The sequence below is a fragment of the Cornus florida genome, unplaced genomic scaffold (genome assembly GCF_030987335.1).
Source record: "Cornus florida cultivar Cherokee Brave unplaced genomic scaffold, ASM3098733v1 CherokeeBrave_3.0.0_Hap2_Chr05, whole genome shotgun sequence".
Taxonomy (NCBI): Eukaryota; Viridiplantae; Streptophyta; class Magnoliopsida; order Cornales; family Cornaceae; genus Cornus; species Cornus florida.
In genome coordinates this window covers 112,769,646-112,795,572 of record NW_026775575.1, presented here as the reverse complement: position 1 = coordinate 112,795,572, position 25,927 = coordinate 112,769,646, and the positions used below count along the sequence as shown (strand labels likewise).

Below are 25,927 nucleotides of genomic sequence, written 5' to 3'. Positions count from 1 at the left end.
CTTACTATTTAATATTAAATTAAAAGTTATAATTATTATTTTAAAATTACAAAAATATCCCTTTATAATAATATTATTTAATGTTGATTGGGTTGTTATCTCACTAGATTGATGACCTATTTCTCACCCAATATTATTTTTGTAATTTTAAAATACTAGTTACAACTTTTAATTTAATATTAAATAGTGACATTTCACAACCCATTTAACAGTTTTGGGTTTGGATACCTTTATAAGTTTTGTTAATTCATAATTTTATTTTTTATTATTATTTTTAATTTCTGCTGGGATTTTATGCACGATTTTGATATTAGATGGATTTTAATGATTTTAACCCATTCTTTTATTGAATATTAGGCTGAATTAATAAAGTATGTTGCTTTCCTCTCACAATTAATAAAAAGTATATATATATGTGTGTGCGTGTGTGTGTTAGAATGCCAATATTTTGTTTTCTGATTTTTGAAAACAAAACCAGGGATGATTTTTCTCAAATTTGGGTTCCATCTCCATATAATTTATTTTTTATATTATATTATATTATTGCATCCATTTACCTTTTTGTTGGGAACTTTTTTAGTTCTCTGAATTTGTTTTCCTCTCCATCAACAAATTAAAACCCTAGGGCCTAAACCCCGACATTTTGAAGTGCTTCTGGCCTCATTATTGTCCGTCTATCTTTCTCCTAAAAAAAAAACAGTAAAACCCTAGGGTCTAACACGTATTATTAGTGCATATAATTGTTAGTTTTCTAACAATAAAAAACCGCTCATCACACCTTCAAAAGAGAGCCTCCATGTTCGCTTTATATTCAACAGTCCAAAAACCCTTCCCACCTTCTATCTCACTTCCTTCTCTTGTACCAGAGAGAGAAAAAGAAAACAAACACCTTACAGTCACACACACACACACTTGAAAAGCAAAAGCAAAAGATCACACCATCAATCTCTTTTTCATTCACCAAAAAGCGCCCAAAAGAAAGAAAGCAGATCCTACAATCACAACGATGTATATACTTTCAAGATCCTATATATATACACACGCGCACACAACCATGCACTATTTCTCTGCATACTCCAGCTTTTCGAGTTCTCAACAATGTCGTCAGAGATCGTTGTTGCAGAACCCATTGATGAAGGTAGGAGTAGTAACAGAAGAAGAGAGTATAACAGTACTAATTCTGGGCCCTATACAAGATCAATCACTTCCGGCGTCGATCCCGTGCCCGATCCTTTTGACAGTGAGAAGTTGCCGGTGACATTGGTTTCGGAGATTCAACGGTTTCTTCGTGTTGCGAATCAGATTGAATTTGAAGAGCCTCGTGTGGCTTATCTTTGTAAGTCTTCTGTGATTCGTTCTAGTTTGGTTCTCTAACTGTTAAGTAGAGGGTTGGAGTATTGATTTATAGTAATTTGGAATACTGGGTTCATGCCATCTTGTTGCAGAAATATTATGAACAAGCAAGAGCAAAATTATTCATTGGGTTTCTGTATGTTGTAGTATTTTAATTATAAATTGCCACCCAAAATCAAGAACTTCACTTTAGAAAACTAATAGACCGTAAATGCTGTAGTTTTTTAATTATAAATTGCGACCCAAAATCTAGAACTTCACTTTAGAAAACTAATAGATCGTAAATGCTGTAGTTGTTTAATTATAAATTGCCACCCAAAATCAAGAACTTCACTTTAGAAAACTGATAGACCATAAATGCTGTAGTAGTTTAATTATAAATAACCACCCAATCAAGAACATCATTTTAGAAAACTAATAGGCCGTAACCTTAAACTCTGATCAATATCAATCAACCATTGTGTTTATCATGCATGCAACAAAAATAAAATCAGTAAAGTAAATCAACCAACCACACACAAAACACCATATTTTAAGTTAAAAAAAAAGCCCTGTCCCGATAGATAAAATCCACCTTATAGAAAGAAGTTACTACATATTAAGTCAAAGGGACTCTAAGACCAAGGATCCCTTAATCTCTCCCGACTCAGACTTACGCAAGATCAACTCCAGATCCTCCTATTGCTGATTCGTTGACAGGCTTTGTTAACTAATGAACTCTGCTTCACCCTGGATTTTTCTATCTCCTTGCTTTGTTGTTGAAATCCTATGAGTGCAGCAACAAATGATTCAACGACCAATTGATTCACTCATCATGCTAGATGTATGATGATGGATGCAAAAACATAAATCATAGTAATCAAAGGATTACTAGAAAGCATAAGCAATATGAATGCAAAGTAAGCCCTAACATTGCCCTAGCTATTCCCTTCTGTTATTTATTTATATAAAGAATGTAGTCATAGAAAAATAGGGTTTTTTTAACGAAGTCAAATAATTATTTCTGGCTTAGTTGAGGGACGTTCTTCTTCTCTCCGTTCCCGTGTGATAAAAGGCCGTGATAAAAGGCCCTGACCCAGCTGTTGACTTTAAGATATAATCGAATCAAGAGTAAGTGATAAAGAAAAAGAAGAAAAAGAGAAGAAAGCCGATGAGAGAAAAAGAGAGAGATGGGGAAAGAGAGAACAAATGAAAGAATACTTTCATCCTTCCACCACATTCTATTTATAATAACAAGTTTTAGAAATTACACATAAGCCCCAACATTATATAAGTAATAACAAATAAGCCCCTGACAACACTCCCCTTCAAGCTGGTGCAAAGATATCTATCATACCTAGCTTGACTAACATATTTTGTAAGCAAGTCTTGCTCACACCCTTAATCAAAATATCAGCAACCTGATCATGTGTGTTGACGTATGGAGTACAAATCAGCCCAAGACGAAGCTTTTCCTTGATGAAGTGTCGATCGACTTCAATGTGCTTTGTCCTGTCATGTTGAACTAGATTGTGGGCAATGCTAATAGTAGTCTTGTTGTCACAATACAACTTCATTGACTTGCGAACAGGATAACCCTACTCACCCAACATCGTACGTAGCCATAACAACTCACAAACTCCATGTGCTATGGATCTGAACTAAGCCTCTGCACTAGGTCTTGCTACTACAGATTGTTTCTTGCTTCGCCATGAAACCAGATTACCTCTAACAAATGTGCAATATCCTGAAGTAGATTGTTGATCCGTCACAGACCCTACCCAATCAGCATCAGTATTGGCTTCAACACGCAAGTGGCTATGACTGCCAAACAATATCCTCTTACTAAGTGAACCCTTGAGGTGGCGAAGACATGATGAGCTGCCTTAAGGTGAGGTGCACGTGGAGCATGCATAAACTGACTAATCACACTAACAACGTAGGCAATATCCGAGTGCGTGAGAGATAAGTAAATCAGTCTCCCAAACAATCGCTGAAATCTTCCCACATCATCTAGTGGGTCTCCATTTACATCATTAAGCCTATGGTTTTGCTTAATGGGAATATCAATAGGTCTAGCTCCAAGCCTGCATGTTTCAGCCAACAAATCTAACATATACTTCCGTTGAGAAATGAACACCCCTTTCTTTGATTTGCACACCTCGATGCCAAGAAAGTATCTCAATGATCCGAGGTCTTTAACCTCGAACTCTGTCCCCAAGAATGACTTCATCCGACAAATCTCTTCTGGATCATTTCCAGTGATAACAATATCATCAACATATACAATAAGGGTAGTGGTGCAACCCTGGTGCTTCTTGATGAAGAGAGTATGATCTGCCCGACTCTGTGTGTACCATACTCTTTTCACAGCAATGCTGAACCTCTCAAACCAAGCACGTGGCGATTGCTTTAACCCATACAAGGCTTTATTTTAGCTTGCACACTAAATTTTGACCATTGGCGAGCTTAGACCCTGGTGGCATAGTCATATACACCTCTTCTTCCAAGTCACCATGAACGAAAGCATTTTTTACATCTAGCTGATGTAAGGGCCAATTCAAATTAGCTGCCAAAAAAAGAAGAACACGTATAGAGTTCATCTTGGCCTGTGTTACCTGGACTCGCCTGTTCAGGCCGAAGTGTCCGTGTCGACACGACACGACACGGATACGGACACTGGATCTGAGTCGGATCCTTCATGGCGTCTACCGGCCACGGCTGATAGATGACGAAAACTCAAACAAAGATGTTTGGGTTGGTAGTTGTGAAGGATTGCGAACTTTCTTCATGCTTTATTTGTTAAATAGGTTGCCATTAATGAGATCAGAAAACTTACTGGTACAACAATGGCGGTTTGCTTCAAAAGTAGCGTCTTTCGAAGGTTAGAGAAGGCTGAAGTGTACGCGCTTTGGTTTACACAAAATTTTGTAACAGCCGAGCGTGTTTTCACATTCTTACTAATGCTTTTAATACCCTTCAACGGTCACAATCATGCCACTTGTCAATTTGGATGTAAAAATATGGGAGAGTTTGGTCTTTTAACAAGGATAATGTTTTACAGCTGTAAAACACTATCCAAGCTATGAACAATTTACAACTGTATTGGGACAGCTGTATTATTTTATTTAAGTAATATCTATCGGTCAATCTCGAGCAAATTTTTTGACCTGATAGTTTGACTTTATAAATAAGGTAATATTATTATAATAGTTGTATTACCTTTTTTTTTTTTTTTTTTTTTTTACAGTAAATCCATTCATTAAAAAAAAGAAACTGTACAAGGAAAGGCCTAGCCCAAAGGCAGCCCAGAAAAACAAAACTAAAACAGGCCCACACAGGAGCACATTGCAGTTGCATCCACAACTGTAAGAACAGGTACAAGTGCAACAACAGAGCAAAAAAAGAAAACCTGCATCACAAAAAAATAGAGCTTGGAAGGCTCCACGCTGCTATCTTTACATTTATATATTTATTCAATTTTTCATTAAAAAACTGAGGTCTAGCATAAAAAAGGGTACATTTTTTTCTTTTCCTACAAGTGTCCAAGTGTCCGTGTCCAACTTTTGGACACTTTTATTCCGTGTCCCCGTGTCCTATAATTCGATAGATGGATGGATCCGACCTTTGGACATGCACCCGTGTCCGACACCCGCACCTGAGTCCAGGTAACATAGATCTTGGCAACTTGAGCAAATGTTTCCAGATAATCAATTCATAGGTCTGAGTAAAACCCTTTGCAACTAACTGAGCTTTATATCTCTCAATTGTTCCGTCTTCATGATGCTTTATTGTGTAGACCCATTTGCAACCTACTGGTCTCTTACCCCTAGGTAATGGAATAATATCCCAAGTACCATTCTTCTCAAGGGCCTTAATTTCTTGTATGGCCTTCTTCCATGGAGTTTAACTGAGAACATTTGAAACACTAGAAGGAATAGATACAGAGGAGATACATGAAGTGAAAGCACGATATGTTAGAGATAAGGCATCATAGGATACAAATTGAGATATGTGATGGTTTGTACAACTATGAACACCCTTACGATAGGCAATAGGGACATTAAGATCAACAGGAATGCTATTGGGAAAAGAATCAAGAGTATCAATGTCAACTAAGGAATTACCTGGATCGAGGGAGACTTCTTAGTCCTTGGGTGAGTCAATGACTTGTTTTGCCCTTCTAGTATAGACAATTGGCTGCTTTCCCTGTTGTAAATCAGTAGTGTTTGGAGGACTAGACATAGGCACCTCAGTAAGAAACTCCCCCTGAATGGGAGCAGGCAAAAGAAGGGGGCGTTCCCTCTGAATGGATAACGGATTCTCTCCCTGTAGAGAATCCCGAGTAGTGGAAAAAAAAGGAACAAATTTAAAGAATGTAACATGCATGGAGATAAAGCGACGATGAATGGTAGGGTTATAACGCCGATACCCTTTCTGAGTGGCGAAGTATCCAATGAAGACACATCGGATTGCCTTAGGGTCCATTTTGTCGTTGCGATGATGAATGTGAACATAACAAACACAACCAAACACTATCGGAGGGACAGTACACAAGGCAGTGTCATGGTGTAAGACAGAGAAGGGGGATTGATAGCTAAGAACCTTAGAAAGCATGCGATTGATAAGGTATGTAGCTGTAAAGGTTGCATTAGCCCAATAACTTTTAGGCACTCCCATCCCAATTAGAAGAGAACGGGTCACCTCTGTAATATGATGGTGTTTTCTTTCAGCTACGCCGTTCTGTTGTGGTGTATCGACACAAGAGGTTTGATGGGCAATCCCATTAGCAACAAAAAAGGAGGCAAGCCCACCATACATAAACTCTCCTCCATTATCAGATCGAAGGATTTTGAGGGGACAACTAAACTGAGTACATACCATCCTATGAAAGGTTTTAAAAATGGAATGAACTTTATCTTTGGTTTTCATAAGATAAAGCTAAGTCTATCGACTAAAGTCATCAATAAACACAACAAAGTAACGAAAACTGTTGATGCAGGATTCCGCGGCTACTCGAAGCGACGTCGTACCTGGAAGAGAAAGAAGAAAAAGGATGATCGGGAAGGCACTGGTGTGGTACCGGCCTAAGAGCCTCCAACGATCAAGTTAGTGCTAGATCGGTGAAGGGGAGAAAGAGAGGTATTGCCTTGGGATTTGTGTCGTACCTTTTCTGTTGACCCGAATGCCCCCTTTATAGAGGTGTCAAGTTGTATTAAAATAAGAGTGTTATGCCTCTTACTTCTCTAACACGGAGGGAGAACTTATGCTCATTTTTATCCGAGGCACTGGAGTTTATCTTGATTTATAGACTTCGAATGGCGGTCAAACTTCCTGGGTGAATACTCCTTATCAGTTGCCCCCCATTGTCGTGTTTGTATGTCGAACTTAGAGAATGTAAATATTTATGTCTTGAGTTCTTCACCCTGACATATTTTATAAACTGGGTCAATAGGTATGGATAGCGTATACATATTTTATTTGTTGAACATATACACATGGGCTCATGTAGCCCACATGGTTAGAGCCTCTTATTGCCATGCTGAAGGTCCAGCCCTTCAGCACTAAAATCTCTTTTTAATTAAAGGAGGGATCATGCAAGAGGATGCTGAATTCCTTTGGCATTTTCTTCCGAAAAGGTGATGACCTGACGTTCCCTTCTTGGGGATTTTGTTGGGGGTTCGTGAATCCCAACTTCGTTGACTCTTATGGAGCTCCGGGCTCTCCTGATGTCGGCTTTTCGTGCCGAGCTTGACTCTCCCGCACGTGAGTCCTCTTGAGATCATCCTTATTTCCCCCAGTGGGTGGTCAGGAGGGTTGTTTTCTCTGTTCTCGCAGGTAGGTTGAATCGTACCCTTCTCACGATCTGCTGTGTACCCGTGTAATTTCCCCTGACAAATTAGGCTTTCTATCTGGCTTTTAAAGTTAAAGCAATTATCGGTATTATGCCCATGGTCTCTATGGAACCGGCAATATTTGTCTTTAGACCTCCTTGTCGGATCTGACTTCAACTTAGGGGGCCATTTCAAGGTGGTCTTCTTGGATCTGTATTAGGATTTAACTAATAGGAGTGTTCAAGGGAGTGAAGTTAGTGTAGCTATTTCGCCCCCTAGGAACTCTCAGGGACTTATCATTGGCAGGCTTTCTGAATTTGGGGTCTCTCTCGCCTTTGGAGCTAGTAGCTGACCTCTTTTTGTCTCCTTTTTTGTCGTCGACTCCCTTGCCCTTCCTGGAATTCATAGCATCTTCAACATTCATATGTTTCTGGGTCTTAATAAATAATTTTGCCATACTGCTTGGTGGGTCCATGGATAAAGAGAAAAGAAATTTGGAGGATTGTAATCCTCCCAGGAAGGCTGTAAAGGCAACCTTATCATCCACCTCATCGACCTGTAATATCTCCGTATTAAACCGGCTAATATAATCACGCAACGCCTCCCCCTTGTCTTACTTAACATTCAACAAATAGGTAACTGGTTTTCGGTGTTGTCTCCCTGCAACAAAATGCCCTATGAACTGCCTACTAAGTTCATCGAAGTTGCTAATAGACTCTAGCTTCAATTTATTAAACTAAACACGGGCTGATCCTTTGAGGGTGGTAGGGAACGCCCTGTACATGATCTCATCTAGGACAACCTGCAAGTTCATGAGCGATTTGAAAGTTTCCAAGTGGTCGAGGGGGTCGCAAGTTCCGTCGAAACTATCAAGATGGGGCATCTTGAACTTCCTTGGCAATAGGAGAGCCATAACTTCAGGACTAAAAGGTAGATCCGTCTTTTGAACAAGGTCATCGACTGTGGCAGGACCTTTTCCTTTCAGGGCTTGGGCCATCCCTTCCACTTTCAATTTAAGATCCTGGATTTGCTGATCAATGTAGGTAGCTTTGGTGCGTTCTCCGACATCAGATATATCCCGTCGCCAAGAATGAGGCGTGCGTTCTCCGGGTACTACAGGGATAGCTAGGTGCCGAATGATTACTGCATTTTGCTGGACCAACTGGTTCATACCTTGACTAAGGTTTTAAACATGTTATTCCAATGCCGCGACACACTCCCCCTCTTTTGGAGCACACCTTAGCGCGCTCTAATGACGGAATGCATGCTCGGACTGCCGTGAGACTGAGTTGCGCAAGGTCGGTCATCCCTGAGACGGGGTTGGTTGTCGTTATGGTGTAATTGATGACCATTGTCATGACGCGACTGGTTCACACCATCATGTTGATGATGGTTGCTTGGTTCACCATGCTGCGACTGATTTCCGCCTTTAGGCTGATGGTGGTTGCCATCACCATGCTGTGACTGATTTACGCCTTTAGGCTGATGGTGGCTGCCATCACCATGCTGTGACTGATTTACGCCTTCAGGCTGATGGTGGCCTCCACCATTAAGACACGAGGGGTGTTGGGTTCCTTCTCCGAGATAGACTCCGGATCGCAACTGAACCATTGTTCTTCTAGAAAACTAGTATTGTTTCCCACAGACGACGCCAACTGTTGATGCAGGATTCCGCGGCTACCCAAAGTGACGTCGTACCTGGAAGAGAAAGAAGAAAAAGGATGATCAGGAAGGCACCGGTGTGGTACCGGTCTAAGAGCCTCCGACGATCAAGTTAGTGCTAGATTAGTGAAGGGGAGAAAGAACAAAAACCAACAAAAACCAAACCAAAAACAAAAACCAAGTAACGAAGTAGTAGATTCAGGACCCCACACATCATAATGAACAAGTTGCAAAGGAGCTGTACTTTTATTAATACTAGTAGGATAAGAAACACGACATTTTATGGCAAGAACGCATTGTTTCACAATTTAACTCAAAAGATTCAACAGAAGCAAATTGGGGAAGCACATGCTTCAAAACAGGAAGAGGTAAATGACTTAGTTTATTATGCCATTGCATTAACAGATCTTTATTGACATTACTATTCCTAATACTAGATTGATTTGCAACATAATAAGAAGTTGGCCTCGCGTTCAGCAAATACAAGCCATTGTCCTTGTCAAAATTTTGATGTGCAAATATAAAATGTAAATAAAAAATAATCGGAAGATGGAAAATACAGAGATTTACATGGTTCGGCACTTAGGCCTACGTTCATGGACAAAGGGCCATTAAGGATTACATTTCTATTATTCCGATATATTTTGTTTTAGTACAAAGAGCTTATATATAGGCATGGTAAATATAAGAAAATATGGAAGGTGTACAATAGTCAAATGAGGCACCATAATTGGTGGATTTTGTTCCACTATTATATAGAAATATTTATAGTTGGAAGGAAATTAACCGGATCATCGTGATTGGTGGAGGATTTTACTCCACAATTATATAGAAATATTTATATATTTCAACAGTCCTCACGTCCACTTCCATTCGTCTTCCCCGTGTCCAAGTCCTGAACCACACAGTGAGATGGAAAAAAGGTTACATTACACTTCAAGCATTTTGTAATGTGACTGACAGAAAAGAGGTAATTGGTAAACTTTGGGACATGAAGAACAGAGAATAAGGTAAGATTAGGAGAGACAGAAACAGTGCCCTTCCCCGTAATGGAGGTGAAGGTGCCATCAGCCACTCTAACCTTATCCTTACCGGAACATAGAATGTATGAAGAAAAATCAGATGCCATACCAGTCATGTGATCAGTGGCTCCTGAACCAATAATCCAGGGTGGCCCACCAGATAATGTGGAAACCTGATGTGTCGAATGAGAGGTACCTGTCAAAGCGAAGTCAGAGGTGGAAATGGAGGAATGTTATGCTAGTAGATATCGAAGAGCATCAATTTCAGCCACGGACAAAGAACTCGGTGGCCTTGAGGAGGCATGACCGGTAGAAGCAGTCTCACGCTCTGTAATATGTGCCATAGATAACCCCCTAAATGGACCAGACCTAGGCCTAGGCCTAGCATTCGCATGAGCAGGAGTTGGAGTAGGGCGACCGTGTAGTTTCTAGTATGTTTCCCTAGTGTGGCGCATACGCCCACAGTGATCACACCTTAACTTGCTCTTGTCATCTTGCTTCCCTCTTTTTGTAGGATTGGGCTTGTTCCATTGTTGTGTGGCAAGAGCAGACTTATCAGACAATGGTACTTCTGGCTCAGGCTTAGTGTATACAGGTGCAGAAATAGTCTTCATTCTACTCTCCTCAGTCTAGAAATATGAAAACACATCTCTAACAGAAGTAGGGGCTGGATACCTGCCTAACACTTGTACCCTAGCATGTTCGTATCTCGGATGCAGACCACCCAAGAACTCATAGATTCGATTTCTTTCTAACAGAACATGAAATGCTTTAACATCAGCTACACATACAGGTATGTAGTCTTGGTAGTGATCTAACTTTTCCCATTTACCACGTAGAGTGTGGTAATATGTGGCAAGAGTTTGGTCTTCCTGCTTGAATCTTGAAATCTATTGTTGGAGTTCATACAGTTTTGCAAAATTACCAACCGATGAATACGTCTCTTCCACATCCGTCCATAGCTCTTTAGCTATTTTCACAAACAGAAACCCTTTGCTGATCTGTGGCTGTGTTGACTGCAACAACCACGCCATAACTAGTGCATTATTTGCATTCCACTCTTTGAATTCAGGATCGCTCTTGGAGGGATATGTGACAGTCCCTTCGATATGGTTAATTATCCTACGACTAGTGATATGCATATGAACAGATTGAGCCCACTCCATATAGTTTGTCTCATCCACTCCATAGCTCTGAGCCAGACATTTTATCAAACAGTTTATGGGTATATAATCCTTAGAAACAAAAGCAGCAACAAAATACGTAGAGAACCACCTCTAACACACAAACTTCAACTAGAAAGATTACCGTCTTCTGAGATGCATAAAAAGCAACCACACAGTCACCACATAAACCCTAGAAAGCGACAAAGTAAACCATACCAGAATCGCGAACGATGAAGAAAAAGCCGTTGTTGCAGAACCTCGCGAACACAAAAAAAAAACCAATCGAGACTACAATAGATAAAAAACAGGTCCAAAAAAAAAAAAAATTTTGGGGCCTCGCCCCAACCCCGAGTAGGGGCTCGCTGCCCCCTGCGACTCCCAATCAACTCACCGCGAAGTTGGATCCATGGTACGTGTGGATGTGATTAACACTACTTCCTTGCAAACAAATCCCATCTTGAAATCTCTTCAAAACCCTTCACACCCACTAGGGGTTACACAAACTTGCCCTAGGGTTTCGACTACTCACCTAGAGCTTTACAAACCATGCTTTGATACCATGTTGACTTTAAGATACAATCAAATTAAGAGTAAGTGATAAAGAAGAAGAAAAAGAGAAGAAAGTGGATGAGAGAAAAAGAGAGAGATGGGGAAAGAGAGAACGAATGAAAGAATACTTTCTTCCTTCCACCACATTCTATTTATAATAACAAGTTTCAGAAATTACACGTAAGCCCCAACATTATATAAGTAATAACAAATAAGCCCCTGACAACAACAACTCTATATTATTTAATTTTCCCACATTTTTTTAGCCACCGAATGGAGCATATGAGAAATTGGAGTTCTTTTTTTGGTGATATTATGGCTAATGACAACAAACACGTGACATTTTACATTCATACGCTGGAAGTTTATTGCTCATTTGTGATAGGATTTTGTGGGCAGGTCGATTTCATGCTTTTGAAGTAGCACATAACCTGGACCGAAATTCAAGTGGGCGCGGTGTGCGACAATTCAAAACTTCTCTTCTCCAGCGACTTGAACAGGTATCCTAATTGATTTCCTGATAAAAGAGCAAATTTGGTGGTGGCGGTGGTGGTGCTTTGGGGGGGGGGGGGGGGGGGGGGGGGGGTGTACACATATATGCACGTGTGTAACCTGTTAAAATACTAAAATGTATTCTGTTTGACAGAAACAGTTTCATGAATGTGAATGCACTTCTCTCAATTTTTATTCTACATATAATTTTTTTTTTTTTTTTTCCTAGTTGGTACTCACACACACACATGCCTCCACTGAGGCTTGAACCCTTGACCTCCCTTTGGGAAGTAGGGGCTTGGTACTGCTAGGTCACGGCCTGTTGGTATTCTACATATCTTTCTAATGTTTTTTATTCCAGCCCCTTCTGGTTTTGACATGATTCCACTAAAGCTTTTGAAATATTAGCATTATATCAGGTAACTGAGGTAAGATTGTGTGATGTTTTTCCAGTTAGTACAAGTACATTATTGTTCATGCCCAATGAAGTCGTCCTTTCACTACATTTTCATATGCCTTTGTTAAGTTCCAAAACCAAGCAACATTTTCACTATAAAAACCTGTTTCTGATTGATTCTATCTGACTCATGGGAGGAAAAATAGTACTGCCCAAAATCTAGTGTTAGGAATGACAATTAGTCTATTGCCCTACCTTTGTTTGAATCAAACTCCATATTTTGAACCTCTACGTCTCATTCTTTAATAGCACCTTCTTATGAATACATTGGTAGTTAATATTTCAATTATTGTCCATTAATACTTTGTTTTATAAATAATTGTGCATTTGAGTTGTTGCAATTTGCATCTTGATTCACTTAGGTATGTATTCTAGATGACTGAATGTCATTGGCACCCTGTATGTCATTGTAAACTTTTGTGAACTACTGATGTAATTCTTTTCCTGAGTAACTGTAGTCTATTTCAAAGCCAAAGTACAAGGCCTTACTTATCTATGTACTTGATATTTTGATTTCATAGTAAACCTTCGCACAGCAAAATAATTCCATTAATTAGGTGAGAAAATTCACTTGAACTTGATTTTTTAAGACCAAGTCCTGATATACTTCTCCACAACTAGCAACTGCCCAGTTTTTTGTGTGAATAATGTATCTGTCTTACCTCATGTCTCAAAAGCTATAATAACGTGGTCTTTCCTATCTGAAAAGTAACAATGTTCATTCCAAGATTTCTTGTAAGACGTGGAGTATCTCTCAACATTACTCTTTCACCTAGTTTTAGATTCTCTGTGTAGTATATCTAAACATTATTCTTTCACCTAGTAGTAGATTCTCTGTTTGCAACCACTCCCTCATTTATTTATGTTTTGCTCAGATGGGTTTTTAGTCTTTCTGTCTATTAACCAATTTTCATACAGTGAGAATACCAGATGATGCATTCTTGAATTTTCTTATTTCCTTTTATTTTTCAAAATTTTTTCAACTACTTACTTATATTATTGGAATACTTTTTTTTTTTTTTGTTTGCTTTGGTAATTCATAGGACGAAGAAGTTACTATTAGAAAACGGAAGGAAAAGAGTGATTTACGTGAACTTAGACGTGTTTATCGTAATTACAAAGACTACATTATCAAACATGGTGGAGAATGTAATTTTGAACATAGGTAATTGATCCCACACTTCTGGATATTATATTTGCTGCATTTCTGCTGAATGTATTAGATATCTTTAGTTTCTGATAAAGAAGTTATGCCTGAATTTTCTCAGAGGGAAGTTGATTAAAGCATGTGCAATTGCTTCTGCTTTGTTTGAAGTATTGAACACAGTTACACATGCAGCTGGCTCTCAGGTTTATCTTGTTTCCTTCCCTATTTCTTTGTAATTTATTTTCCTTCCATTTATTATAGTTATCACGGAAATAGGACTTTTACAACATGTAGCAGATTGTTCTATTACATCCTATATCTTCATTTCTACTCTTTATATCCTTGATAGGCATTTGCAGATAATGACAACAACAATAGAAAATCTGAATTCTACGTGCCATATAACATTCTTCCACTCGATCAAGCAGGTGTTCATGAAGCAATAATGCAACTCCCTGAGGTTTGATGTCACAGAGATAAGCTATTGAGATTTATTCCCCTTTTTTTAGAAAGCCTCTCTGTATGATTTAGTCATTAAGCCCCTAATTGCTGTAGTTGAAAGGCTGGTATGTTTAACTAGCAGCTTTTGAGCTAAGTTATCTGTGCCAATGTTGCAGCATAACCAAACTGTGATGGAATGGATTTAGTTTGTTCACTAATCAATGAAATGCTGCAGGTTAAAGCTGCAGTGGCTGCTGTTCGCAATGTTCGTGGTTTACCTTTTCCTGGAGACTTTCAAAGACGTGTGCCTTCCACGGATTTGTTTGATTGGCTTCAAATTTGCTTTGGGTTTCAGGTATCTCTTCCTAACATTTCTTATTTGTTTTCCTTTTTCTGCACTCTGCGAGTATAGAATTACATCATAAATGGTATTGAGTTTGCAAATTGGGAACTAGTGTTGTAGACTATGTACTGCTCCCTTTCTATCTGTCTATTTTCGGAAATTGAGGATTTTTTTTGCACTCATATTGTTTGTTTCCTGTCAGAAAGGAAATGTTGCTAACCAGAAGGAGCACCTAATTTTACTCCTTGCCAACACCCATATTCGGCAAATCCATAAGCAAACATATATGTCCAAGGTGTGCTTAAATTACATATGTAATCTATTGGTTTGAACTGGTCTGTTATTCAATTTTAAAAGATGTATTATCTTTGTGATCATAGTTAGCAGATGAAGCTGTGGATGAATTGTTGAAGAAGTTTTTTAAAAATTATACAAATTGGTGCAAGTTTTTGGGGAGAAAAAGCAACATTAGGTGAGATGGGTGACTTAATACTTCTATCCTTTGAAAGTGTGAAATCTTGTTATTTCTATCAGATGTTAACAAAATAGTCAATCTTCCGGCCTTCTTTTATTTATTTATTATTTTTAAAATGTTTTATATAGACATAGGAATTTTATCAAAGCCTTTCCATCTTTCATTGCCTTTCTTTCTACTTGTTCTATTGAATGATTGCTATTTGTTGTGGCAGCAAAAACACGCGAACATCGAGATCCAATGAAAGCTTACAAAGCAATCACACACAAACACAAGATATAACGTCCTTTGGCTAATGCCGGAGCGCAAGACTTGTCTAACAAGAAATTTCCTAACAAAATATGACTTTAAAATAGAAACCTAATCAGACTAGGAATTTGAGACACAATTCCTAACACTATTTAATACTATTTAAGAACATTTATTAGGCTTTGAATATTCAAGTGATGTTTGTTCTTCACTATAATATATATATATATATATATATATATATATATATATATATTTCATTTTTTATGCAGGTTACCATATTTGAAGCAGGAGGCCCAACAATATAAAATTTTATATATAGGGCTTTACCTTCTTATATGGGGAGAGGCTGCAAACCTACGGTTCATGCCAGAGTGCCTCTGTTATATATTTCACCATGTAAGTGGGATTCTTTTGCTATTCCCTCATGAATAAAATTATTCTTTTTGTATATTATTAATTCAAAACAAAATTCAGTTTTATCTGAGTAAGTTTTTAGATCGCGCTTTTAAACAAGCATATTGTTGTACAGATGTTTGCCTATTTGGTAAAGAGCAAGCAAGCGAAGGTTCTTTATCTTTAATAATTTGTATGCATCATTTTGGGACAGACTAAATGTATACCAAAACATTCTATCTTATATTTTTATTTAAGAATAACATTATACCCAAAATTACATTTGAAACATGCACATTCAAAACCTAACCTCTGTACTTCCTGACATCATTATCTTTTGGTTCTCCCATTTGTTCTGATCTCCATCTAAGCAACTATTCAAGACTTAAGAGATGCAATATTTAGCTTTAGGGGAAATCTTTAGCCAATTAGGAATTATTATTAATTTTTTGTCGGGGGTGGGGGGAAGGGGGGAAAATTACCCTCAAGCTACTGCCTTCAGTTGATTACTGTTTCTTTCTAGTTCAGACTTCAGAATTGAGGTTAAGATGGCTTATTAAGAGATGCAATATTTAGCTGATTTTTTTATGGTGATAGACTTCAGTTATAATTTTAGGGGAAATCTTTAGCCAATTAGGATTTTTTTTTTTTTTTTTGGTGGGGGGGGGGGCGGGCGGAGAGGGGGGGAAAATTACCCTCAAGCTACTGCCTTTAGTCGATTACTGTTTCTATCTAGTTCAGACTTCAGAATTGAGGTTAAGATGGCTTATAGGATTGAGAAGCTGCAGAGGGATTTTCTTTGATCAGCATGGACATTGAGAGGGAGGACCATAGCTCTGGAGTGGAACTAGTTATGGAGATCTCTTAGTGAGCAGGTTTGCTTTGGTGCTTTGCTATCCTTACCACACATGGTAAGAATTAGAATATTTAAATTCCAATCTAGTTATTAAGGAAAAATGACCGTCGTCATTGGAATTCATTACTCATATTTACTTGATTTTATATTTTATCGATTTTAGTTGTTGAAAAGCGGTAAAATTTCCTTTTAGGAGAATCCTCTAATTAGGGTACTCCAAGTTTTAAAAGAAATTCCCTTGGACAGAGGTAACTCAACTAACTTTTGAGTATCTAATCAAAAGCTAAAATAAAATTTCGGACTCCAAGTTTTTTACAAAATTTGTCCACCAAGTCCTATTGACCTAACACATTCTTGATTCATGATGCACTGTAATGAAAACTGAAATTAAATATCATGCATTCATTTTGAAGGATTCATGGAACTTTTTCCCCTCAATTCTGCAGTTTCCTGTTGTGAACCTGTTTGCGTGATTTGACATAATGATTCATGCAATCTGAATATAAATTGATATCTAATCCTGTTAGCTTATTTAATGATATAATCTTGATTATTGCTTGGCATTAAGTTGATAAACTACAGAAAGATTTTGTCTAGGCAAATACATCAATGCAAAAACTCATGATCAAACCTGTAATAAAGCAAATATTATGGTTTTAACTTTTAATTTAATGCTCTAGTACGCATTTTTCTAATTCCAGCATTTAGATGATAAATAGCTTCATTCATCTTCTGGAGGTAAATTGGGTGTTCTGCAACAAAATCTATTTCTGTTCTCTTTCAGATGGCATATGAATTGCACAGTATGTTGATTGGCGCTGTTAGCATGACAACTAGGGAAAAGGTCATGCCAGCATACAGAGGAGAGTCCGAGTCTTTTCTTAATGAAGTAGTTAGCCCAATATACAGGGTTATACAAGAGGTACTCCAAACTTCAAAATGCGTTCTGTATATCATTTTTGATATAGTTTTTAACTTTTTATTTATTAATTTATTTTATTTTATTTTTCAATCGCCGAAGGAAGCCATGAAAAACAAAAATGGGACAGCTGATCATTCTACATGGAGAAACTATGATGATTTGAACGAGTATTTCTGGTTGGAAAGAAAAATCTGAATGACATGTTTGCTTCATTGCACTTCTGCAAGTCATTATTTAGGAAAGTTGTCTTTGTTTATGATATATCTGCAGGTGTCCTGATTGTTTCCAAATAGGTTGGCCCATGCGTCTGGACCATGATTTCTTCTGTGTACAGCCTTTGAATGACCAAAAGGTCACAAATGCTCGGGGATTGGTTAATACTACTGAGGAAAAGAAGATAGAAGAAAATGAAGATGAAGAAATGGGGATGGATGAAGAAATGGGGGTAAACTTTGCCTGCCAATTTACCTATTCAAGACGTTTCACAGTTACAGTTATAGAGATTAATGGCAATCCAACTTAAATCTCTGATTGCTAGACCCTACATTCTGGACCATAAACATCTAGCTTGTTGAATTAAACATAGAAATTCAATTTTCCGGAAAAAAAGAAGAAAATACTATTACTTCCAGGTTTTTGTACATGCACATCTATCTGTCAACTCTTCAACTCTAGCATGCGCACATACAAAAGCATGCCTCCGTGTCTGTGTATGAACATAAGTATATATGTGTATTGTGTATAGTAGTGCGTGCTGTGTGCATATACACGATCACTCTTAAGGAGCCGTTTCTTTGAGGACACATGCAGGATATCGACACTTTCTGAATAAACCTTGACACATGTCCAATTCATCTGGGATGGGTCCATTTTTATTTATTTATTTAAAAAGAGTTCTTAATTTCGGACGCCCAACCAACACATCCTGGACACTTTCTGAATAAACCTGGACACATAATGTTCGCCATACATTCTATAAATTTATAAACAAAAATATATTCTTTATTGTTGCGTCCTTACTATATCAGTGTCCTACATATTTTAAGATTTTCCTTGAGTATGTCTGTGGCGGTTAGTGTCCATATCCAATGTCGGTCTCCGTGCTTAATAGATTTCTTGCCTTGGAGAGGTGCAACTTTATCTCTCCAGATCTCAATCTCTAAATGTTTTTAATGACCCAAGAAAGAGCCCCAATCCCCCCCCCCCCCCCGCGGGGCCGCCCGAAGCAGGGCGCGGCATGAAAAACAATTATGTATTAGATTATCAAATATTCACATGGAAAGAATAATTGATGGATTGATGTACGCATCACCCTTTTTTCTGGTATGAATGATGATTTCAACAATGAACTCGAAGATAATTGAAACTGAGACTTAAAGTGATTGCATATATGATAAACACATTTTAAAGGACTTATCTTAATTCATTCTATATGAGACACAAAATTTGAGTAATAAGATTTCAGTTGACTCTTTCCATGGGTTGGCACTCATTTGGTATTTTCTGAAATTTTGTTGCTGTCAGTTGCATTTTTTGTTCTTCTTTATTGCACTATGACCAAGACAATCTGCTTTTCCTGCTTATATTTTTGTGATTCTTTGTTCTCATGTTTTTGTTCTCCCATAATGTTTGCTTCCAAAATTCGTTTATTATTCTCATGGTGATTTTCAGGCTACCACAAAAGTAGGGGAGCAGAAATGGTTAGGAAAGACATTTTTTGTGGAAATCCGAACATTTTGGCAGATTTTCAGGAGCTTTGAGAGGATGTGGAGCTTTTTTATTCTTGCCCTTCAGGTGTGACCTAAAATGCTAAATCTGTTTACTTAAAAAATTATTTCTTCTAATAATTTGGCTGGGAAGCTGAACTCTATTTGTTGCTTCATAGGCAATGATAATTATGGCATCTCATGATTTGGAATCTCCCCTGCAAGTATTTGAAGCAACTGTACTTGAGGATATCATGAGCATCTTCATTACATCTGCTATTCTTAAACTCATAGAAGGTGTGGTTATGTTTTGCACTTCAGTAATTTCTCATTATAAAAAAACAAATTTAGTAGAATGTTGTTTCACTACAAATTGCGGCTCTGATTATTTCGTCATGATAATATTATGACTGCAGAACCGGAAATTCTTTTGTTGTGACAGAGGTAATGTAGAAGTTCACAGTTACAAGGAAGGTGTTGTAGACAGTTATCTTTGTGCTACACTAGGAAAGAGTAAGCCTAACAGAGTCCAAGAGAATGATGGTTTTTCTCAAGTGATAATAGCTAGGTCTATTTATTTTGAAGGAACTGCAAGGCTGATTTTTTCATTTGCTCTTGTTGCAACAAATATGAGATCGGAGATCAATATGATTATGAAATAGGGAAGGACACCAAAACAATGGTACACAAAGTAAACAACATTTATGTGATTTAAGCTGACGTCCACTGACCAAAATGATGGGGAAAAATCACTACGAGGACAAAGAGAGCACAAGAAAGTGGCTGTCCAAACTCACAAAACTGTAACCCTCCTTGTAACAATGAGTTCTCTCTCTCAGAAGTCAGAACCCCCAGATTTGGTCCTTGCATTCTTAAATCTAAAATACAAGAGAAATCCATATTACACCGTGCATGAATTGAACAAATGGGTCATGACACCCAAAAAAAAAAACAATCTCTCCTCCTTAGCATGAATTCTATCAAGCCTCATAAAATAACTTAATTCTTTCATGACCTTCCACAAAGGTCCCCCCAAGACTAAGTTGCATAGACTAATTAAGTTAAAGCAGTGCTTAACCCAAATTCAGGAACATACTTTGGTCATCATACCTACTGGATTATTTAGTATAACAATCTTCTTCACTATAATAATCTCTTGAGATATGACCCCGCAGATGAAGCGATATCTGACATAAATCTTTTTCGGTCTTCTCATTATTACTCTATTTTTGGTCAAATATGTTGCGCACTAGCTGTCACAGTGGACAATAGTCACCTTCTACTGTAAGCTAGATTACTAACCAAACCTCTCAACCAAATAGCTTCTTCACTTCCTCAGTCACTGCAATGCACTCTGCCTTTAGACGTTTTATCTCTTTATAAAGTCTGTTTTCTTCTTGAACTGTGACCTGTTATTGTCTTGTTGATGTTCTTGTTAGTACAGCTTACTGTTTAGATATGGTTTTTTAGAAAGTCCTTTTTTCTTCTTGGACTGGTCATCTGTTATTATTTTTCTCTTCTTGGCTGTATATGTGCTTCATAATTGTTTGAAGGCTGTAATTATTAGAATTGGTGATACAATAAATGTTGAAGGTTTTCGAATGTTCATCTGCCACTAAAGCATTCATCTGGAGTAGGTTTGGCTGCTTTACAATAATTTGTTTGCATAGTCATAGACAACTGTAAAAGCCTTCATATGCCAAGAGGTTGTTTCCAGTGTTTGAGGATTGGGTATCCTATTGAATGTGAAGCACTTTTATTGTGATTTTGTTACTTAATTGTGCAAAAAAAAAAAAATGCTTGTCTATTGGATTCAGAAGTTGCTTGGATATAATTTTGATGATTTGCTCCCTTTTTTTTCCTTTGGTTTTTTTTTTTTTTTTTTTTTTTGTTTTAAGAAAATCTTGGTAAATTGTGTGGTGTTTTTAGTAATTTTCTCTACTAGTGATATTGAAGGAACTGCAGTGAGGAAAATAGTGCCATCTATTTTATCACTATTGTGCCTTACATGTGTTTGATACCTTAATTAGTATATTTGTGGCTTGTTGCACTTGATTTGGTGGCAGTTAGCGTAAATAGAAATGCTTGGTAGGTTTTTAATCTTGAAAGCTGAATCTTTAGACTTCTTTCATTACATTATTGCCACCTCCAGTGGCATCAAGGGGCTTCCCAAGTGGCCTTGTCTAAGAAATCGGGAGTTAAGCCCACTGGGGAAGTCCATGCTCCAGTTTTATACTATTATGTGTTATCAAGAAGGGTGTTTCTTGCCAACAGAAATCTGAAAAAATGTTTGGTCTTGCAGCTCTTCTTGACATCGCCTTTACATGGAAGGCTAGATTCACAACAGACTTCTCTCAAATCCTAAAACACGTGCTGAAGGTGGTTGTTGCAATTATATGGACCATCGTTCTTCCTGTTTGTTATGCTAGCTCTAGAAGAAAATATACTTGTTATTCCACACAATATGGGAGCTGGCTTGGAGAATGGTGTTACTCTTCCTACATGGTGGCTGTTGCATTTTACTTGATGACTAATGCAATCAATATGGTTCTATTTTTCGTACCAGTGGTTGGCAGATACATTGAGACATCAAACTGCCATATATGCACTATTTTGTCATGGTGGACACAGGTAAAATTCATTTATACAGGTCATTTCCTTCTGCGATGCTTTTGGATCAACAGTGCTAAAACTTTTTTGTTTCTGGGCCTGGCTCATAATGACTCATAATATGCTCATAAATTATTAAACGCACGCATTGTATTTTTATTTATTTATTGGTAATTTAATGTTCATGCTTTTAACTATCTGCAAAAGGCTCTCTCTATATTCTTCTTGCCTAGGCATGTTTTGCAATCAATAAACAACAATGAACACTCCAGTGCAGAGCAATCAATTATGATCATATGCCAATGATAATCAGTTAAAGTTTTAAAGGCATACTTGAAGCAAACAGAGAGAAATGGAAGTCTTCTTACAGCAGTAAGATAGACTAGAATCACTCCAATCACTGTCGGAGCCTAGGTTTCTAAAGGGAAATCTTGGAAAAACCTGAAGAGAAGTTAATAATCTGATAATATCTCAAAATTATATTGATTAACACTTGTTACAGAAGAGAGAGGGCTGTACCTTATATAACTTCTAATGACTCTTGATTTCTCTTGGATGACTTTAGAATATCCACATAGCATTAATAACATTTTACCACTTCCCTAAGGGTCCGTTTGGTTAGATAGAAATTTTTGATGGATAGTGAAAGTGAAAGAAAGTAAAGGAAAGGAAAAGAAATTCAAGTTTCCGTCATGTATTTGGTTAGTAAGAAAAATTTTTCAAAAAAAATGTGAGAAAATATTTGTTGGAAATTGTTTCTCAAATTCCTATTCTAATTAGGATTCTATTTTAGAGTCGTATTCTATTAGGTAATTTCTTATTTGGCAAGTCTTGGCCTCTAAGGAATTGTAATCCTTGTCCAACAAGGAATTATGTTTGTAACTCTATAAATAGGTACATATGTTGTGGGTTGAGACTTAAGAGATTGAGGGAGGGAGAGAGACTCTAGAATTCGTACAGAAACAGAGTGAGGGGCTGAAATCTTGTAATCTCCGATTTTACACATAGTGAAAACTTTCGTCGGATCCCAACCGTGGACGTAAGCTGTTGCCGAACTACGTATAAATCTGTGTTCTTTGTGTGGCGTGTTTACTTTTCTGTCGTGATTCTTGATTCAATTTGGGTTTGTTGCGTTTGTCATAACAAACTGGTATCAGAGCTTTCGGTTCGAAGTAGGAATGTTGTCCAAGTTTCTGGAAATCGAGAAGTTTAACGGCAGAAACGATTTCAACCTGTGGCGGGTTAGGATGCAGGCTTTGTTGGTTCAACAAGGGTTATCCAAGGCGCTAAAGGAGAAGGATGCACTGCCAGAAAAGATCAAGGACAAAGATGAGGTTATGGAGAAAGCACACAGTACGATTTTGTTGTGCTTAAGTAATGAGGTTCTGCTAGAGGCTGCTGGAGAGACTACGGCGGATGGGCTGTGGCAGAAGTTAAAGTCCCGGTATATGACGAAATCTCTTGCGAATCGCTTGTAACTAAAGAAGTGGTTGTTCACTCTTTAGATGCACGAAGGGTCGTCTCTGAAAGACCATTTTGACGAGGTAAATAGTATCATCATGGATTTGAATAATATTGATGTTAAGATAGAGGATGAAGATCAGGCTATTATTCTGTTGTGTTCTCTACCACCCTCGTATGAGAACTTTGTCGATATAATGATGTATGGCAGAACTGTCTTGTCCATGGAAGACGTGAAGGCAACTTTAAATTCTAAGGAGTTGGAGAAAAGGGTGTTTAAGGGCAATATAGAAAGTTCGGCAGAGGGTTTATTTGTTAGACGGATAACGAATCAGAAAGGAGGGCTTAGCAGCAAAGGTTGTTCTAAGTCTAAGAACAAAACGAAGGTGTTAAGATGCTTCATCTGTCACAAGGAAGGGCACTTCAAAAAGGATTGTCCCGAGCATAAAAAGGGAAAGGTAAAATCCTCTGAAATTGAAAGTGTGGCTATTGCAGAGGGTAATGATTCAAATGGTAGTAATGTTCTCACAATTTCAGTCGGTAGCTCTTGCGATGAGTGGATTCTTGATTCGGGTTGCTCGTTTCATGCTTGTCCAAACAGGGACTGGTTTACCTCTTATCGATCTATTGATGGAGGGGAAGTTCTGATGGGGAATGATGCGGCGTGCAAGGTTGTAGGTATCGATATAGTTCAAATCAAGATGTATGATGGCATAGTGAGAACATTGACTGATGTCAGGCATGTACCAGAACTGAGAAAGAATTTGATTTCCCTGGGTACGCTGGATTCCATCGAGTGCACTTATAAGGCTGGAGGTGGAGTCATTCGGGTTTCCAAGGGTGCTCTTGTGGTGATGAAGGGACTGAAGAAGCATGGTTTATATGCTCTGTAGGGTAGCACAATCACGGGTTCAGTTGTTGTATTGTCCTCGGATCCGGATTCAGATACTACCAGATTGTGGCATATGTGGCTTGGGCATATAAGTGAAAGGGGGATGGATGTTCTGAGTAAGCAGGGTTTGCTTGGTGGTCAGAAAATTGGGAAGTTGGATTTCTGTGAGCATTGTGTCTTCGGGAAGCAGTGCAGAGTGAAGTTCAATACAAGAATTCACATAACCAAGGGTACAGTGGATTATATTCATTCTGATCTTTGGGGTCCCTCTCAGGTTACTTCACATGGTGGTGGTAGATATATAATGACGCTGATTGATGACTTTTCTCGGAAAGTTTGGGTTTATATTATGAAGCACAAAAATGAGGCTTTTGTTACATTCAAGCAGTGGAAGACCTTGATTGAGAAATAGAAAGGAAAACAGGTCAAGCGCTTGAGGACAGACAATGGCTTGGAATTTTGTGATGGGGAATTTAATGAGTTCTGCAAGACTCACGGGATTGTGAGACACCATACAGTGAGGAAGACTCCGTAGCAGAATGGAGTTACAGAATGGATGAACTGAATGCTATAGGAGAGGGCACAGTGTATGTTGTCCAATGCAAGGCTAGACGAAGCGTTTTGGGCTGAAGCTGTTTCTACAGCTAGTTACTTGGTGAATTGGTCTCCATCGACTGTAAGACTCCAGAGGAGGTATGGTCTGGTTCTCCTGCAAGTTACAGTAATCTGAGAATATTTGGGTGTCCAGCGTATACTCATGTGAATGAGGGGAAGCTTGATCTGAGGGCTAAGAAATGCATATTTCTTGGTTATCAACCTAGGGTTAAGGGATACAGATTATGGTGCCCAGAGACTTCGGGAAAGAAGATACTTGTTAGCAAGGATGTGACCTTTCATAAGTCTGCGATGCTTACTCCGCAGAAGGAACATTTCACATGCAGTTGGTGAGCAGGTGGAGCATGTAAAGGTTCAGTTAGAGGATAGTCCTGTTCGGTCAACTCACATGCATGTGCAATTTCGGGCTGAGGGAGATGCACATTTGCAGCAGTATAGTGTGGCTAGAGACAGGCCTAAGAGGGATATTAGGCCATCTGAGAAGTATAGGTTTTCACATGCTGATTCAGTTGCTTATTCACTTAGTTTGGCAAAGGATATTGATGAGCCACGTTCTTATCACGAGGCCATCACAGGTGGAGAGTTAGCAGAGTGGTCTGTTGCTATGAGTGAGGAGATTGAGTCTTTTCATAAGAACCAGACTTGAGAGCTAGTTAAAAAGCTTAAGGGCCAGAAGATTGTGGGCTGTAAATGGGTCTTCAAGAAAAAAGAAGGAATTCCAGGGGTGGAAGATGCAAGGTGCAAGGCACGCTTGGTGGGGGAAGGGCTATACACAGAGGGAAGGGATGGACTTCAATAAAATGTTTTCTCCTATGGTGAAATATAGCTCAATCCGGGTGTTACTTGCTATGGTTGCTCTGTATGACTTGGAGCTTGAGGAGTTTGATGTCAAGACTGCTTTCTTGCATGGTAAGTTGGAAGAGCAAATTTATATGCATCAGCCTGAGGGGTTTGAGATTCTGGGAAAGGAAGATCATGTTTGCCGGTTGAAACAATTTCCTAGACAGTGGTACAAGCGATTTGACACATTTATGGTTGGCAATGGCTACTGTAGGAGTAAGTTTGACAATTGTGTGTATCACAGGAAGCTCTCAGATGGTTCCTATTTGTACTTGTTGCTGTATGTTGATGACATGTTGATAGCTTGCAAGAACATGTCTAAAATCAACATGTTGAAGGCTCAACTTAGTGGTGAATTTGAGATGAAGGATCTTGGTGCTGCAAAGAAGATATTAGGAATGGAAATTCACAAGGACAGAGGAGCGGGCAGATTGTATTTGTCACAGAAGAAATACATTGA

General features: G+C 38.3%; 1 protein-coding gene across 1 annotated transcript in view; it reads left to right on the top strand.

Moving 5' to 3' along the window:
• Positions 1 to 673: 673 nt before the first annotated feature.
• Positions 674 to 25,927, top strand: part of LOC132308660 (putative callose synthase 8) — a 51,001-nt gene continuing 25,747 nt past the window's right edge. Inside the window, exons 1-15 of the mRNA XM_059806814.1 lie at positions 674 to 1,336; positions 11,965 to 12,065; positions 13,558 to 13,679; positions 13,783 to 13,864; positions 14,011 to 14,121; positions 14,338 to 14,457; positions 14,648 to 14,740; positions 14,826 to 14,917; positions 15,442 to 15,568; positions 17,206 to 17,343; positions 17,443 to 17,519; positions 17,614 to 17,788; positions 19,015 to 19,137; positions 19,229 to 19,346; positions 21,352 to 21,680. Coding sequence (XP_059662797.1) covers positions 1,099 to 1,336; positions 11,965 to 12,065; positions 13,558 to 13,679; positions 13,783 to 13,864; positions 14,011 to 14,121; positions 14,338 to 14,457; positions 14,648 to 14,740; positions 14,826 to 14,917; positions 15,442 to 15,568; positions 17,206 to 17,343; positions 17,443 to 17,519; positions 17,614 to 17,788; positions 19,015 to 19,137; positions 19,229 to 19,346; positions 21,352 to 21,680 — 2,046 coding nt within the window. The 5' untranslated portion in view covers positions 674 to 1,098. The remainder of the gene's footprint in view (positions 1,337 to 11,964; positions 12,066 to 13,557; positions 13,680 to 13,782; positions 13,865 to 14,010; positions 14,122 to 14,337; positions 14,458 to 14,647; positions 14,741 to 14,825; positions 14,918 to 15,441; positions 15,569 to 17,205; positions 17,344 to 17,442; positions 17,520 to 17,613; positions 17,789 to 19,014; positions 19,138 to 19,228; positions 19,347 to 21,351; positions 21,681 to 25,927) is intronic.